Source organism: Pteropus alecto, unplaced genomic scaffold (assembly GCF_000325575.1).
Source record: "Pteropus alecto unplaced genomic scaffold, ASM32557v1 scaffold101, whole genome shotgun sequence".
In the NCBI taxonomy this organism is placed as follows: domain Eukaryota; kingdom Metazoa; phylum Chordata; class Mammalia; order Chiroptera; family Pteropodidae; genus Pteropus; species Pteropus alecto.
In genome coordinates this window covers 8,070,896-8,086,271 of record NW_006432945.1, presented here as the reverse complement: position 1 = coordinate 8,086,271, position 15,376 = coordinate 8,070,896, and the positions used below count along the sequence as shown (strand labels likewise).

Sequence of the window (15,376 nt, the reverse complement as noted above, 5' to 3'; positions counted from 1 at the left end):
ATGTATAATATGTAAAATATGGGAGGAGTAAAAATTTTTAATTCATTTATTCAACACACATTTGGCAGTCTATCGTGTATCAGTCACTGTTAGTCACTGGGATCAACAATAAACAAGATAGTAGGGGACAGTTTATATTTCTTGATTACTTCTGGGTATCTGTACCTTTGGGGAATTGTCCATAACTCCTTTACGGTTTTTATAAGTATTATAAAAGTTTTACATTCCAGAGATTGTAGAGTTTAGACAGTTAAGGGACATAAATTAGCCAAGCATAGTCAATGTGAAATAATTTTTACAGATAGTCATTTTTAATTAATACCTTTTATGTAAAAGAAATTATACTAAATAACTATAATCGAAATAGTTTGTTTTAAAATAAACTTTTAAAATACAAGTCTCCTACCATTTTCTGCTGCTTTTAGGGGCCTATTCAAACTTTAGCCCAGGATTTAGAGTTAGAGGCATTAAAGGGACAACTAACTTTTTAATGCCTTAGGCATTCAGTCTGGAAAGAACAAACATGTCTGAATAGTAGCTTCATTATAAGTATTCAGATGTATGAAAGATTATTTTAAAATAACATTATCTGTCTTTTCTAAGGTCAGAGCTAAAATTAAATCTTAAAATTTAAACAGATCTGTAGGATATTGCCGAGGATTCTCTTTCGAGATCTTCAGTCGGTTTGACAGCCTTCTTGAATGGTGTAGGTGCAGTCCTGTTAAATATCAGGGGAGTTAGACTAGATGACCTCTTTAGACTGCTTCCAGCTCTGGTTCTCTGAGAGAGATACTCTCTAAATGGGGAGTTGGAGGGTCTACCTTAATGAAGTCTTTTCCGTGTAAGTTGTTCTAGTCTAGAACCTGGTCAGTTTTGCATTTGGTTCAGCCTCATGCATTAATATTCTCTTCACATATGTATTTCTGTATGTAAAATTCTGGTGGGTATAGGTGGGCATTTGCTAAAATACACTTTGAAGTATCATTCCAACATGCTAAAATCAAATACAGTATGAGGCAGATCTATTTTAAACCTTAACCCCAGTACTGAAATATTAGAAGAATATTAGTGGAGTGAAATTCTAGCATAGTTAAGTAAATACTCAAAAGTATTTCAAAAGCATATGTAGATAGTGTAAATTTCAGCATGTCTAGCAGTCTTTAGCTACTACGCAGAAACATTTTGAGGTTCAAAAATACATGTTTTGAGTCTTTTTGTTTGGAATTTTGTTTCTCACAGTGTGCATCTACTTTTTAGTCATTGATCCCAATTTAATATTTTAGTACGTATGCACCTCTTATAAAAGATGCATAAAGGTATATGAATTTATTGATGCATCCCTAAAACTTTATCTAATGGATAAAGGTATATGAATTTATTGATGCATCCCCAAAACTTTTTACTCAGGTCATATGAGAAGATATATTATTACTCAGGGGAGAAAACTATTGTGAAAAGCAGCTCAAACAGCTCTGTGGTGTCCAGGTTAATTCTTTTAAAGGCAGAGAGTCAGCACGAAAAATATTGGACCACTTTAGAGTCGATTAAAATACTGAGATTAAGAGTGAGACGGTTTACTTATCTGTAATTCTGCTGTTACCCATGTGACTGTAAGTGCAGACTGCCAGTTTAATTTGTGTCAAAGATGGCTCCTGTTGTTGATAATATATGCAGTATTCCGGTCTTCTTTTACAGAGGCTGCTATTTCAAAAAGCTTTCAACTCTCAGCAGTTAGTTCACGTCACTGTCATTAACCTGTTTCAACTTCATCACCTTCGTGACTTTAGCAATGAAACAGAGCAGCATAGTTACAGCCAAGATGAACAACTGTGTTGGACACAGTTGCTGGCTCTCTTCAGTAAGTATTAAATCATTTAACTTTCTGTGCCATTTTTTTAGAAAGCATATTCTTAAACAATTTCATTAATATAACAAAGCATTAGTGACATACTTAAAAATCCTGTATTTCTTAATATTGAAACAGAAGGCCTAAACCCTAAGTTCTATACTTTATCTGCCGACACCCTCTCGCCAACTGTGTATATATAGTTTTAACACGGGAAAGAAAATGTCTTTTTAGAAAGAAGCTGTGAGATATTTCAGTGTTAAGTAGAACACAGCAGAAAGCTCATAATGATATTTTAATTTGGACCGGTACACAGTTTCAAATATCTTAACACTTTCTGAATACATTTTTTCTTCAAGTGTCTTTTCTTGGCATACTGTGCAAGTGTCCTCTGCAGAACAAGTCTCAGGAAGAGTCATACAATGCTTATCCCCTTCCTGCGGTCAAGGTCTCCATGGACTGGCTGAGACTCAGACCCAGGGTCTTTCAAGAGGCAGTGGTGGATGAAAGACAGTAGTAAGTATCTTAGAATTTCATATTAGCGTGTGTGCTTTTTAAATTTGATATTCACAGATATGTACAAACTGCTTTCCTAAAACACATTGGAACAATGAAGATTTTGTGTTTTCTTCCTACTCTTTAGAAATGGAACTGAAGACCTCTTTGTATGCTTTTCCTTTATTTGTTTGAATTCTTCATGTGAGGCACAATCTAAAGGATTTCTGACTCCCTTTGCACTCCTCCTATTCTTGGATGCTGTTCTGGGGAAAAGGCATTTTTCATATTCCAAATGAAACTGTACTAAACCAATTTGTTTCTTATTCATTACAATATGCCTTGACTTCCTGTTTAGGAGTTATAGGGAAGAGATTTTTACTTCTTCCATTATTTTCTATATGTAAGCTGTTAGATGTTGCCTTATAGTAACACCCAGTTGAGTTAATATTTGTTTGTTTTAAGCATAGAAGATTGGAGGTTATTTTGGTAAGTAACCAGAGTAATTTTGACAGTTCTAAGGAACTATTGATTTTAGAGTGACAAATGAGAGCCTTCAGTTTATCTTTGATGTAGGAATACTTCCAGTAAGGCTCTGCAGTTCCTCCTCTGCATATTTTGATGGTAGATATAAGAAGAATCTTTGAAATTTCTGCTTTGTGGCTCAGCATCTGCACATTGACCAAGGTCACAACCTAGAAAATGCCCTCGCCACATTTAAGACCCCGTGATCCCTCTACTTCTTAATTCTTTTTTCCTGTTTCCTCTTAAACCTATCTATAAGCGCCTTCATTTTTGCCATTGTTATGAATAGAGTTTAGCAACATAGAGCATACCACACGTCTCCTTTTCATGTCGGTGTAGGTATTAGTAATACAGACTTTTAGACGTTGCTTCCTGGTGCATATTTTTTATTTCTTGACCCAGAAGCTGTACAGTTTTCCTTCCCTCATGTACTTTAGAACCCAAACTTGTATTTGGTTCAGTAAATTGTATCAGTAATGCTGTGAAAGAAGAGCTGTGTTTTACATTTGCTTATAGTTTTCGTATTTATGGGCAGGGATTGATGGTTTTGTTTGTTTTGTTCCTGTGCAGTGACCTTTTGGGCCCATTTGCTGCGTTCCCATTTCTTATTGTGGCAAAAGATATTTAGACAGAGGAATCGTTTTATTTACAAACCATTGTTTTCCCTCTTTCTTCTTCCTCCTGTCACATATATCAGGATCTTTAGAATTATGCCCTTGCAGGTATTTCATTCTATCTTAAATTGCTACTACTCATTTTAAAGACTAGTGTGGGGTATTTCTCAAAAACTAGAGATTTTTCATATATGTTTGCTATATTAAAGTAATATTCTTCGTTTATATCTTTTAAATAATGAAAAAACAATTTCTTTTCTGTATGTGAACTTGAAATTTTACATATAGTCAAATTTTCAGTTTCTGGCTTCTGGACCTTTTCCGTTTTTAGAACTTGTTTTCTCCTATACTTTTTCAAGAATGTGTTATCTGTCTTAAGCTAATAAATATATGAAGAAGTAATGCATTTTTTTCCTGTTGTAGACAGTGGCTCAAAATAGGGTAAAGCTACATATCGTTAAGTCATCTACTTGTGCTCTTTTTCTACAGTCTCCTTTCTTGAGATCTTATTTTTGTTGCATAAACAGTGTTCTAGTCTAATATTCTTTTTTAGGTTATTAATCTTCTTTTTCAACTGTCTTTTGTAATTTTTTATATCCCCAGAAGCTTGTAACAGACATTTATTCTTCAGTGTTTGTTTTCTTATATATTTTTTCTATATATATATATTTTTCTATTGTTTTAAGTAGCATATTCTAGTATCTCAAGGTGCACAACTATTAGAAATAGTTGTCAACTTCCAGTTTTCTGTGATGTGATTATTTATATTCAGTTTCTCTAACTTGGGCACTTCGCCCTAGGCTTTTATTAAAAACACACTTTTCACCAATATTAGTTGCTATGTATTCGAAGAAAAGCTTAATATTACCGTAAGTAGAACATGATTATTTTTAATATTTTTAATTAAATATAAAAATATTTTTAATAAATATTTAAAATGTTTTTTAATATTGCATACTTTCACAAAAATTTCTTATGTTAGGAAACAGTTTAGAGGTAAGGCTATTGTAACAATGTGTGAACTTTCTTGTATAATAAGGAAAAAAGCATATTCATCATTTTGAACAGAGAATGTGATTTAGCTGGTATACCCATACCCTGTCTTAGATTATGAACTAGTGGTTCACACAACTGATGATATATATGAAAGCTCTATAAAACATAAAATGTTTCCTTGGTCAAAGTTTTCCTAGTAAACATCAATTTTCAGTGTTTAAAACTGAAAAATTATTTTTACTAGTTGTTAAGTTAGGAACCTAGGAAATGATCTACAGTCATAGGTCTCTGCCATGGAAATTTGACCCTTCTGGTATATCTTTTTTCTAGACGTCTGTGAAAATATGTTTTAGGAAATCATATAGTCTTTAAAATGTTGAAGCAAGCAAAGAATGCATAATGTGTAGGTCCTGTAGATAATATTTTTATGGCTTTTTAGTGTTCTGGTTTCTCTTGTATAAAAATAAAGTCTGAACTATCTCTTTAATTTACAGCATTTGGCCCTGGCTAATTTCTCTTCTAAATAGTTTCCATCCGCATGAAGAGGATCTTTCCAGTACTAATGGTAAGGGCTGCCTTCACCTCGTGTTGTTCTCCACCACTAATAGTGCGCTTGAAGTCAGACAGAAACAGGTTTTTGTTCTTAAGTGTTTGGCATTAAATCTAATATCTCAGAAGTGACTGGTGAAGTGGGTGGAAGTAGAGGTGATGTTCTTCTAGTTCTCTCAGCAGCTGCTTCTCCTGTTTAGCTCCATCTGAATAGTAATCCAGAGGGTACAATACTTTCCAGTTCTTTCTGTCTTCTTTCTTTCCTCCTTTTTCTTACTATGTTACTCGGTCAGAGTAATACCTGCTTTCATAGAACAGTTGAGACATGAACATATAAAGAACACAAGTCACCCATAATTCTCTCATACAGAGATATTTTGTACCGTTAACATGATAGTATATTTTCTGTGGGCCTTTTCTTATGTGTACACATTTGTATGTGATTGGTATCAAATTCAGCTTTGTACTTGCTTTTTAAATTTAACATTATATTTTTAGCATTTTCCTTTGTCATTTAAATGTTTCGAAGCATGATTTTTACTGGCTGCATAATGTTCCATGCTGTGGATATACCGTAATTTATTTAATCATTGTCCATTTGCTTAAAACTTTTCCCCATTATAAATAATTCTATACTCAACAATCTGTAGTTGACTCATTTCTGATCATTTTTCTTCTATTAGGTCAGTACTCCTCAAGCATTAAGATTTGCAAATGGATCGCCTGGGACTTTGTAAAAATGTAGTTTATATTTCAGTAGATTTGGGATAGTGCCCAGTATTGTGCATTTTTTACAGGCTCCCAGGTGATGTCAGCCTTGTTATTCAATCCTTTGGATTACTAGCTCTGAGGCTATGACTTTTTAAAATTACTGGGAAAAAAAGTCCCTCACCCACCCTCCTCAGCACTGAGTAGGAGGTGGGAATTAAAGCAATGACTAGACCCCAAAGACAACATGCAGGACTTTGACAGATAAGTTATTTCATCAGGGTTACTTACTATAAAGAGGATCAGAGAGTTGTAAGCATCATAGGTAGTCTATTTCTGTATAGAAGGTATTCATTTTTCTCTTTTAATGAGTATTTTGCTGAACAACAGTATTTTAATTAAAATACTTACAAATCTTGATTTCTACCCTTCTCTAGCTACACCACTTCCAGAGGAGTTTGAGTTGCAAGGATTCTTGGCTTTGAGACCTTCCTTCAGGTAGGTGGCGGCTGAAGAAAGTTTATTTCAATGCTGGTAATTGCAGTATTAAAATTAATTGGAATCAGGCTTGAGTGTAGAAGCACCTTTGATCTTTTCCAGTCTTGTCTTATTTTTCTAACCGCAACTAATAGTGAAAGTTTTTGGTGTAAAATGGATTTGTCTACGTTGTGCCTTTAATTCCTGTGTAATATCAATACTAAGTGCTTAGAAAATATGGATATAGAAAAGGAAAATTGCTTCTTTCAAGTGATATTTATTCACTGAATTCCACTTTTTATACTTTTTTGAAACTAGAGGGAAAGTCTAAAAATGGGAACCAAATGTAAACCAGAGGATATTATCGCTTGACATTTTTCATATCAATAATGAGGAAAAGCACTCTGTTTTTCCAATCATTCTCTTTCTCTTTTCCTCCTCTTTCAGAGGAATAACTTCTACTCATTTTCAAGTCTAATCCTTTCATCTGTGTCCTTGATTCCATCCCTACATCCATCTGTAATCTCTTTCCACTGTATTTTCAGTATCTTTTAATTTTTTTAAACAACCAGTTCCTTTTAGTCTAGTACCATTCAGGTATGCCCTATTTCTAAAAAGTGAAATTCTCACCCTTGCCCTTTCTCTTCATTATCAAACTTCTTAAAAGAGTAGTGGAAGTTGATCTTACTGACTGCTTCATTCCCAGTTATTTCACAGCCTGCTGCAGTTCTCTCCTAGTTACCAAATTCCGTTGACTTTTTTATAATTTTCATCCTATTTCACGTTCTCTAGCATTGGGTCTGTTTGGTCTCCTTCCTTCACGAAATCTTTTTCTTGGCTCTGTGACACCACTCTTCTGCCCTTAACACTCAGTCTCTTTCATTCTTTCTTTTCTAATACGTGCCTCGGAATGTTGATGTTCTCCAGGGTTCTTCCCTTGCCCTTCCCTTCACACTCTACATCTCTCTGGTGATCAGATCCATTTCTTTGCCTGGAGCTTTCATCTCTTGGATAGTAAGTGTGAAATTTTTCAGTTCCGACTTCTTTTGGAGTTTGGACTTCTGTTTCTGATAATCTGATCTCCCTTATGCATTTTAAACTTTAACATGACCAAAGATGAACTTATATTTTCTTATTTGGTCAGCAAAATAGGATCTTTCTATATTTATCTCTGTGCCATTACCCACTTACATGAACAAGCTAGAAATCTGAAAATTCTTATTTTCGTTAATCTCTCTCACCAAGTCTTTGTAATTCTGTGTCCAGAACACCTCATATCCAACTCCTCTCATTTGTTCTTCATAGTTCAGACTTTTATCATCATTTACTTGGAATATAAAAAAGCTTCCTAATCAACTTGCGTACGTATAGTTCCTCTCCTTCTGTATTCCATTGCTACCCTGCTTCCACAGTTGTATTTTTAAACTATAGACCTAATGATGTCCATTACTTATATAAAAACTTTGATTTTGCCACCCCCAGTTGTTCCAGTATTTTTCTTAGCTCGATGTGCAAATGCTTAGTTTTTCGGCATATTTTCTATCACTATCCAGTGCTTAATTTTTCAGCCATAGTTTTTACTTTCACCCTCCTCGCCACCAATACCTACCTACACGTACTATGCGTTCACTAAGTCTGCTCCTTGAATAGCTCTGTATTTTTATTCCTTCATTCATGCTATGCCTAGAACATTCCCTTTTCCTCCTCACTCTTCTCTTAACCAACCCAGACCTGGCCAAAGTCCAGCTTAAGTATCAACTCTGTGAAAGCTTTTCCGAGCTTATCAAAATGAACTAACCCTCCTCTTTTCTTATGCTCTCTTATTCTTTACATATTTTTTTTCGTTTTGCTTCATTGGATTTAAAATCACTAACCTATATGGAAAAATCAAGCCATTTCAGTTAATTAGGTAAACTTCGTTGCCTGGAAAATATCTTCAGCAGTTTAATTTTCTGTAACTTGCTTATATCAATTTTAGGAACTTGGATTTTTCCAAGGGCCACCAGGGTATTACAGGAGACAAAGAGGGTCAGCAACGACAGATACGACAGCAACGCTTGATCTCTATAGGCAAATGGATCGCCGATAATCAGCCAAGGTATTTCTTACACACACACCACACACACAAACGCCACCTGTGTGTTAGTCTTTGCTATTGATCATAAACTCTGAAGTCAAAATGTTGGTCACAGGAAATTATGGACCCTAGTGATCATTAGTATACCCTGAAAACTCTGTTCTCCCCATTACGTGCCTGTTGTAGAGAAATGGCTTTGCCGCCCTTGTTTATCATGAGCTTCTGCTCTAATATGTAACCATGTATGTAAATCTAACTAAATTGTATGTTCACAGCTATGGTGGTTTGTATTGATAGGCATGGCGGTCAGTTTCAGTCAGGACGGACCAGGATGGTGCTAGTGGCTAAAGACAAAGCAGAACAATCATCGGTTTAGTGGAAAGAGCACAAAGTTTAGAGGCAGATAGGTCTGAATTCAGTTTCCAGTTCTGCCACTTCCCCAGGTGTGGATCCTTGGGATCTTGCCAATTGCTTATAGCCTTTACGAAGTCAGTAACTATTTCATATTCATTTTTGTGTGTTGCGGTTTCTGTCATAGTGTAAGCATTTGAGTGATTTTATGAGTGAACTTACTGCCTCTGAGCTTCAGTGTGCACACCAGTAAAACAGGAATTATAGCTAACTACATCAAAGGCCTAATCTGGTGTCTGTGCTTCGCATGCTCAGTAAATGTAGCTGTAATTATTGGAAAACATTAAAAGGGCGTAGGAATGTGTTTGGTGATATTCAGTATTCAGTATGATGATAAGATTCTGAGTTTCTCCGTGACTTCTTTTGTTACCTGAGTGCACATTGTTATATCCTTCTGTATCCAAGTTTTTAGGGCTAGGAATATAGGACTGTTGGATCCATACACAATTATGTTGCTTATTAGGTTCCCATTTTTCACATATGGATTTATTTTTACTTTTTTAGGCTGATTCAGTGTGAAAATGAGGTAGGGAAATTGTTATTTATCACAGAAATCCCAGAGTTAATACTGGAAGACCCCACTGAAGCCAAAGAGAACCTCATTCTGCAAGAAACATCTATGATAGAGCCGCTGGCTGCAGATGGGAACCCAGGACTGAAATCGGTGCTGTCTACGGGCCGAAACCTAAGCAACAACTGTGACACAGGAGAGAAACCAATGGTCACCTTCAAAGAGAACATTAAGCCACGAGAAGTGAACAGAGACCAAGGAAGAAGTTTTCCTCCCAAAGAGGTGAGAAGGGACTATAGCAAAGGAGTAACTGTAACTAAGAATGATGGAAAGAAGGACAACAGCAAGAGGAAAACAGAAACCAAGAAATGCACCTTAGAAAAGTTACAGGAAACAGGAAAGCAGAATGTGGCAGTGCAGGTAAGCTGTATTTGAACTATAACGCAGGTAGAGGAAGGCTCACACAAAAGGCAAGATTTTTTATTTTGTTCCTAAAGCCTTGAGAATTGACTGTTCTAGAAGCTTAAATGCATTCTTCGAATGCTGCATAGTAAGGTCATGTAAAGAGCTACCGTAGGTGGTTACTTCCTCAACTCTTGGAAATTGTCATGTGAGTGAAAGAGTCTCGACCCGTTTGACATTTTTGTCAGTTCTCTCCAATTTAAGTGGTTTCAAGTGACCAGTTGCAGAGCTGTCAGTTCAACAAAGACGTACGTTTTCTTTGGAAGGTATAATTGCCATTTGTTAATGCTATAGTGAGAAATTTGGCGTCTTTTATAGATCCAGTAGTACCAAGAGTATATTAAGGCTTATACGGTTTTTTCTTTCAAACTAACTACACAAAAAATATATTCTTGGAAAATGATGAGGCTCTTTTTCTTGACATGTATCTCTGCCCCAACCAGTAGCATCATAAAACTTCAGTGTTACCTTGGCTCATGGGAAGTTTTAAAGCAAGAACCCAAGTTTCCTGCTGGGAATAGATAAACACTGCTCAGTTATTTGCGACTTTGTTTTTTTGTTTGTTTGTTTGTTTTTATTTAATGCCTATCCAAAGAGTTACAGATGATTTCATGTATAAGGAAATGGGTCTTAACTCTGAGCTGGTACCATTAATGTTTAAGTTAAATGCCTAAGTAGCAGTTTGATTTGTTAACACATTTTGGCTTAGACATTCATTTGCAGTAGGCATGAGAAACCTTACATTATTAAATGCTTCTTTCAAGTAAACAGTACCTTCAATATTTTTCCTTTACAAGGATTTTTTGGGGAGAGAAAGGGAGAAATAAGAACATAATAGTTCCATTTTAAAATTAATAGTAGGGGAAAAACATGGTAGAAATCAAGAAAAGGCACAGAGAAAGAAGTGCTGGGGCCAGGCAGGGGGAACCAGATGAACTATACAGCCGAAGGATCAATGCGTTAAGGGTAAAGAACAGCAGTTCCTGCCTGCTCCGCAAGGTCCAGACTAAAGTTAAAATCTCCTTTCCAGTCTTTCATCCCTCTTAAATCTGCCTATAGATGATTAAAGCGAACCTGACAGTAGTCAATATATCACCATCCTCTGTCCCCCATCCTAAGTTTTCTCTAAAAGGTACCTATTTTTCATCATTTTACTCATCTTGAACAGTGCGTGTGGCATCCACTTCTCTCTGGCTCCATGTGTAGGATCTCAGAGCCTGTTCCTTACTGCCGAGAGAATCTTTACAAATTCTAAAGGGTGGAGGGTGGATGCCTGACTGGTAATTTTAAGGCTGCCCAGATGAAATTAAACTCTGTGGACCAAGGTATCTCACCTGTGGGTTAATGGTCATTATTAATTCATAATTTATATCAGTTATTTAATGAATTAGAGTATAAAGGGCCCTGGGGCCCATGACAGGCGGCTTAAGATCATAGGCAAGTTTTTCAGCCTGCCGGCATCTGGTGTCTCCTTTGTAAAACAAACGAACTCTTGGGTCCTTTCCGTATTTAATATTTGCTTGATTTTGTGAAAGCAAAATAATTACACTGGTAAAACTAAGCCTGTATATTTTTTATGGGCAATTAAATCATTTGTTTTCATTTTCCTCTTTCTAATTTAGGTGAATTTAAATATCTTCAGCATATTTTGGACATAATTGTGTTTTAAATACTTTCTTAGAGTAGGTGCTTCTTTCTGACACATCCGAGTTTCAGAGTATTATAGTTTTGCTTCTGTTGGTTATAGGTAAAATCCCAGACAGAACTAAGAAAGACTCCAGTCTCTGAAGCCAGGAAAACACCTGTAACTCAGACCCCAAGTCAAGCAAGTAACAACTCCCAGTTCATTCCCATCCATCACCCTGGAGCTTTCCCTCCTCTTCCCAGCCGGCCAGGTAAATAGTAATTTCTTCTACTTAATAATGTCTGTTTAGGAGTTTCTGAGTAATTTATACTCTATTAGAGTGACATTGCCATAATGTTAAAAGATAGAGTTTTCTTTTTTCTAATGCTTACGAAATTATTTTTGAGCCATTTCTCTGTAGTTTATTTGCACGTGCATGTTTGTTATCATGAAGGAATTCCCATTACTCCATGGCACATAAGAAACCACCTTTAGAACATTCCAGTTACTTCAGTGGGTAGAAGTAACAGCCAATAGTCTATATTTAATTCTTGAAAATGAAGTTAAAGATTTTCACTTGATCAGTCTTACTTAATGGTTGATCCCTACCTTTTATAATTTATGAGAAGACTCTCCTCCCTACCCTGCCCCACTCCTAAGTGGCTTATTTTTGCCTTTCTTTTGCTAAGTTTCTTTAGAACTAAAACTATGGTCTTCTTTGTTTTGAAGGGTTCCCGCCCCCAGCGTATGTTATCCCCCCTCCTGTGGCATTTTCTATGGGCTCAGGTTACACCTTCCCAGCTGGTGTTTCTGTCCCAGGAACCTTCCTTCAGCCTACAGCAGGAAACCAGGTGCAAGCTGGGAAACAGTCCCACATTCCTTACAGCCAGCAACGGCCCTCTGGACCAGGGCCAATGAACCAGGGACCTCAACAGCCACAGCCACCTTCCCAGCAACCCCTTACATCTTTACCAGCTCAGCCAACAGCACAGTCTACAAGCCAGTTGCAGGTTCAAGCTCTAGCTCAGCAACAACAATCCCCCACGAAAGCCGTGCCGGCTCTGGGGAAAAGCCCTCCTCACCACTCTGGGTTCCAGCAGGTAGGTTGCACTGTGTGGACTGTCCAGCTGAAATGGGAGGGGAGGACTGAAATTATTCAGTGTTTGGTTAAAAACACTGGTTAGGCTTCCAGATATTTCTTGCTTAGACTTGTGATGATGATGGGAATACAGAATATTCTTTTTCCTGTTTAGGAAAGTTCAGATATTTTCTCTTTTCACTTTGGTAAAAGATAGTAGATCTTAACTACCATTCTTTGAAAAGAATTTTCTGCAAATTTCTCCTACTTGAACATAAACTGTAGAAAGGAAATAGAATCATAATCTTGATGAGGTGTTAAAGATATGACACCAATCTTAAATATTGTCATCCCCACAGCACTTGAAGCAGAAGAGAGACAACACACGACACACACACACATTCATTCATTCATTCATTCATTAAACCTGCTAAATTGAAAGATTATATGAATTCAGTGTTCACAGTCTATTCCCAGAGAGCTCTGGGTGAAGAAAAAGCCTAAAGGTAAAGGAAACTGCTGCATTGCCAGAGTTTCGTTGATTGTGAAATCTCTTAACTCCATCCAGGGATTCCTGAGTATTGAGTGTAACATTATATTTTATCCTCATCCTGATGACAAGCATCTTTCTCTCTTTTTTTTTTTTTAGTATCAACAGGCAGATGCCTCCAAACAGCTGTGGAATCCCCCTCAGGTTCAAGGCCCATTAGGGAAAATCATGCCTGTGAAACAGCCCTACTACCTTCAGACCCAAGACCCCATAAAAGTGTTTGAGCCGTCATTGCAACCTCCAGTAATGCAGCAGCAGCCTCTAGAGAAAAAAATGAAGCCTTTTCCCATGGAGCCATATAACCATAATCCCTCAGAAGTCAAGGTTCCAGAATTCTACTGGGACTCTTCCTACAGCATGGCTGATAACAGAGCTGTGATGGCCCAGCAAGCAAATATGGACCGTAGGGGCAAGCGGTCACCAGGAGTCTTCCGTCCAGAGCAGGATCCTGTGCCCAGGATGCCATTTGAGGTGTGTGTCTTTCCCATCACCAGGCACTTCAGAAATAGGAGCTGCATGTCTTTTGAATTTCTCAAGTAGATGCTTGTAAGGGTCGCTGTGATCCATTACTGCTGCTGAGCAGTGGGCACAGCACTTGGTCTCCTCTTCATGGTTACAAGTACGTTTGATTCGGAGGAGCCAAAGAATTCTGTTACTGGTTTTGAACTGTGATGGTCTGGCCAAGAAATCATGAGCCGAAATCTCTAACACTGCGTATTAGAGAATTCTGAGACAAAGCTGCCTTCCGTTGGGCTGAATCATCTCAGGTTAAAAATAGGTTTACTGCGTATTTAAATAAATTGCTTTTTGAGAAGAATAGTCAGCCAGTTATCTTTGGTAGTGGAGTTCCCCTTCCCTGCCCTTTTTGTTCAGGAGGAGAAACTGGTCCATGTTTGTAACTTTTAAAAAGAGCTATTTCTCTGTTAGCACAGGATACGCTAATCACTTGCTTCATTGCATTGTTTTACTTACTAGCCACATTAACCTTTTATATTCTGTTGTTTTCAGTATTTTTGCTTTGTATTATCTTGATCTTTCTCTGCCATTGTCCTTGTGTCACTTTGCTTTTGTGTTTCAGAGCCTTTTCCTCTTTGCACAGCTGTCTCACTATTAATTACTTCTTCCTCCTTGACCTGTTGCCTACATCCCCCTAACCGCGCTACTACTCCTTTGTGCTTTTGTCATCTCTTACTGCATCTCACTGTGATCCTTTCTGTCACTAGGACCCCAAGGGCTCCCCTCTGCTTCCTCCGGACCTGTTAAAGAGTCTGGCTGCCTTGGAGGAAGAGGAAGAGCTGATTTTTTCTAACCCTCCTGATCTTTACCCAGCTCTGCTGGGCCCTCTCGCCTCTCTTCCTGGAAGAAGCCTCTTTGTATGTATTTGACATAATTCTTGCTCTAACCCCAGCTGCTTTCCTGAGATTTTGTAGTACTTGGAATAGGTGATTTCTTTCTTGGGGGCGGGGGTTTCCTTCTTAACAGAATTGTAAAAGTTATTTCCCAATGGCCCAAACTAACCTTCCAGTGGTAGTAGAACATGGCATAATATTTCTGACTTCCCAGTTTCGCAGATCTTAGAGTCACAGCATTGTTATATGCATTATCCAGAAAGCCTGCAGGGCTGGTCACACAGAGGATGTGATGCTGGCAAATTAACTTAACTTTTCAGGTGGCACTTCCGTCTGGACCCAGGAATTTCAAATGCCATTTAATCTTGTTTAAGAACAGTGAGATTTTTTCCTCCTGTACTCAAATTATTAAATCAAATGTTCTAGATATTTTACTGATGTTATTGAGCAGTGTGTGACTCTTTTCTGTTTGATTAACTAACAGCCCTGAGCTAAGTTTAGAGCCAGAAATATAAACAGAACAAGTAAAAATGAAGAGGATTCTATTTATAAGCATTGTTGGAGTGCCATAAATGAGCGACTACAGAGATAAATAACTAGGATGACAAAAGATAAAATCTAAGAATTGATTAGTGGTATCTTTCAAAGATAATCTTCTAGAACCTAGTCTGCATGTCACAGGGTGGCATGCCATATGCACATTGTGTTTACAGCATATTTTATTAAGAGGAGGGAGTATAAGAAAAATATATGCTGTGAGGTGTTTTTCCTCCTCCCTTCACTCCATCGTAATGTAAAACAGTTCTAAGTTTTACTTTCTTGCTGTTTCTTTCCCATAAATATGAGACAAGAAAACATAAGATTAAAATGCATTGATTTTAGTGTTAAGAGAAATAAACACTTAATGGCACTCATGACAGAAGCTGTTATGCCTGGCAGTTGAAGTTCTCTTAGGAACTTGCCTGAGTAAGTTGCCTTAGAGAGTACTTACTTTCTCCTCTAAGTTAGCAGAAATGAAAGATCCCCTAAAAATTGACACAGTAGTGGTACCCTGCCAGCACCTAGGGGCAAGGACAGCACAGCCAGTTAACTACCTCTGCACAT

General features: G+C 37.2%; 1 protein-coding gene across 10 annotated transcripts in view; it reads left to right on the top strand.

Moving 5' to 3' along the window:
* The window catches only part of SMG7 (SMG7, nonsense mediated mRNA decay factor), a 62,545-nt gene that overhangs the window by 41,399 nt on the left and 5,770 nt on the right, over positions 1–15,376 (top strand). For 3 of the 10 annotated variants that reach the window (XM_006907747.3, XM_025043864.1, XM_025043860.1), the window contains 10 exons: positions 1,696–1,858; positions 2,206–2,362; positions 4,971–5,041; positions 6,171–6,231; positions 8,189–8,308; positions 9,203–9,491; positions 11,419–11,566; positions 12,025–12,395; positions 13,023–13,394; positions 14,147–14,296. In XM_006907747.3, coding sequence (XP_006907809.1) covers positions 1,696–1,858; positions 2,206–2,362; positions 4,971–5,041; positions 6,171–6,231; positions 8,189–8,308; positions 9,203–9,491; positions 11,419–11,566; positions 12,025–12,395; positions 13,023–13,394; positions 14,147–14,296 — 1,902 coding nt within the window. Of the gene's footprint in view, positions 1–1,695; positions 1,859–2,205; positions 2,363–4,970; positions 5,042–6,170; positions 6,232–8,188; positions 8,309–9,202; positions 9,630–11,418; positions 11,567–12,024; positions 12,396–13,022; positions 13,395–14,146; positions 14,297–15,376 lie in introns of all 10 variants that reach the window. The other 7 variants (XM_006907748.3, XM_025043862.1, XM_025043861.1 and 4 more) reach the window with 3 other exon arrangements.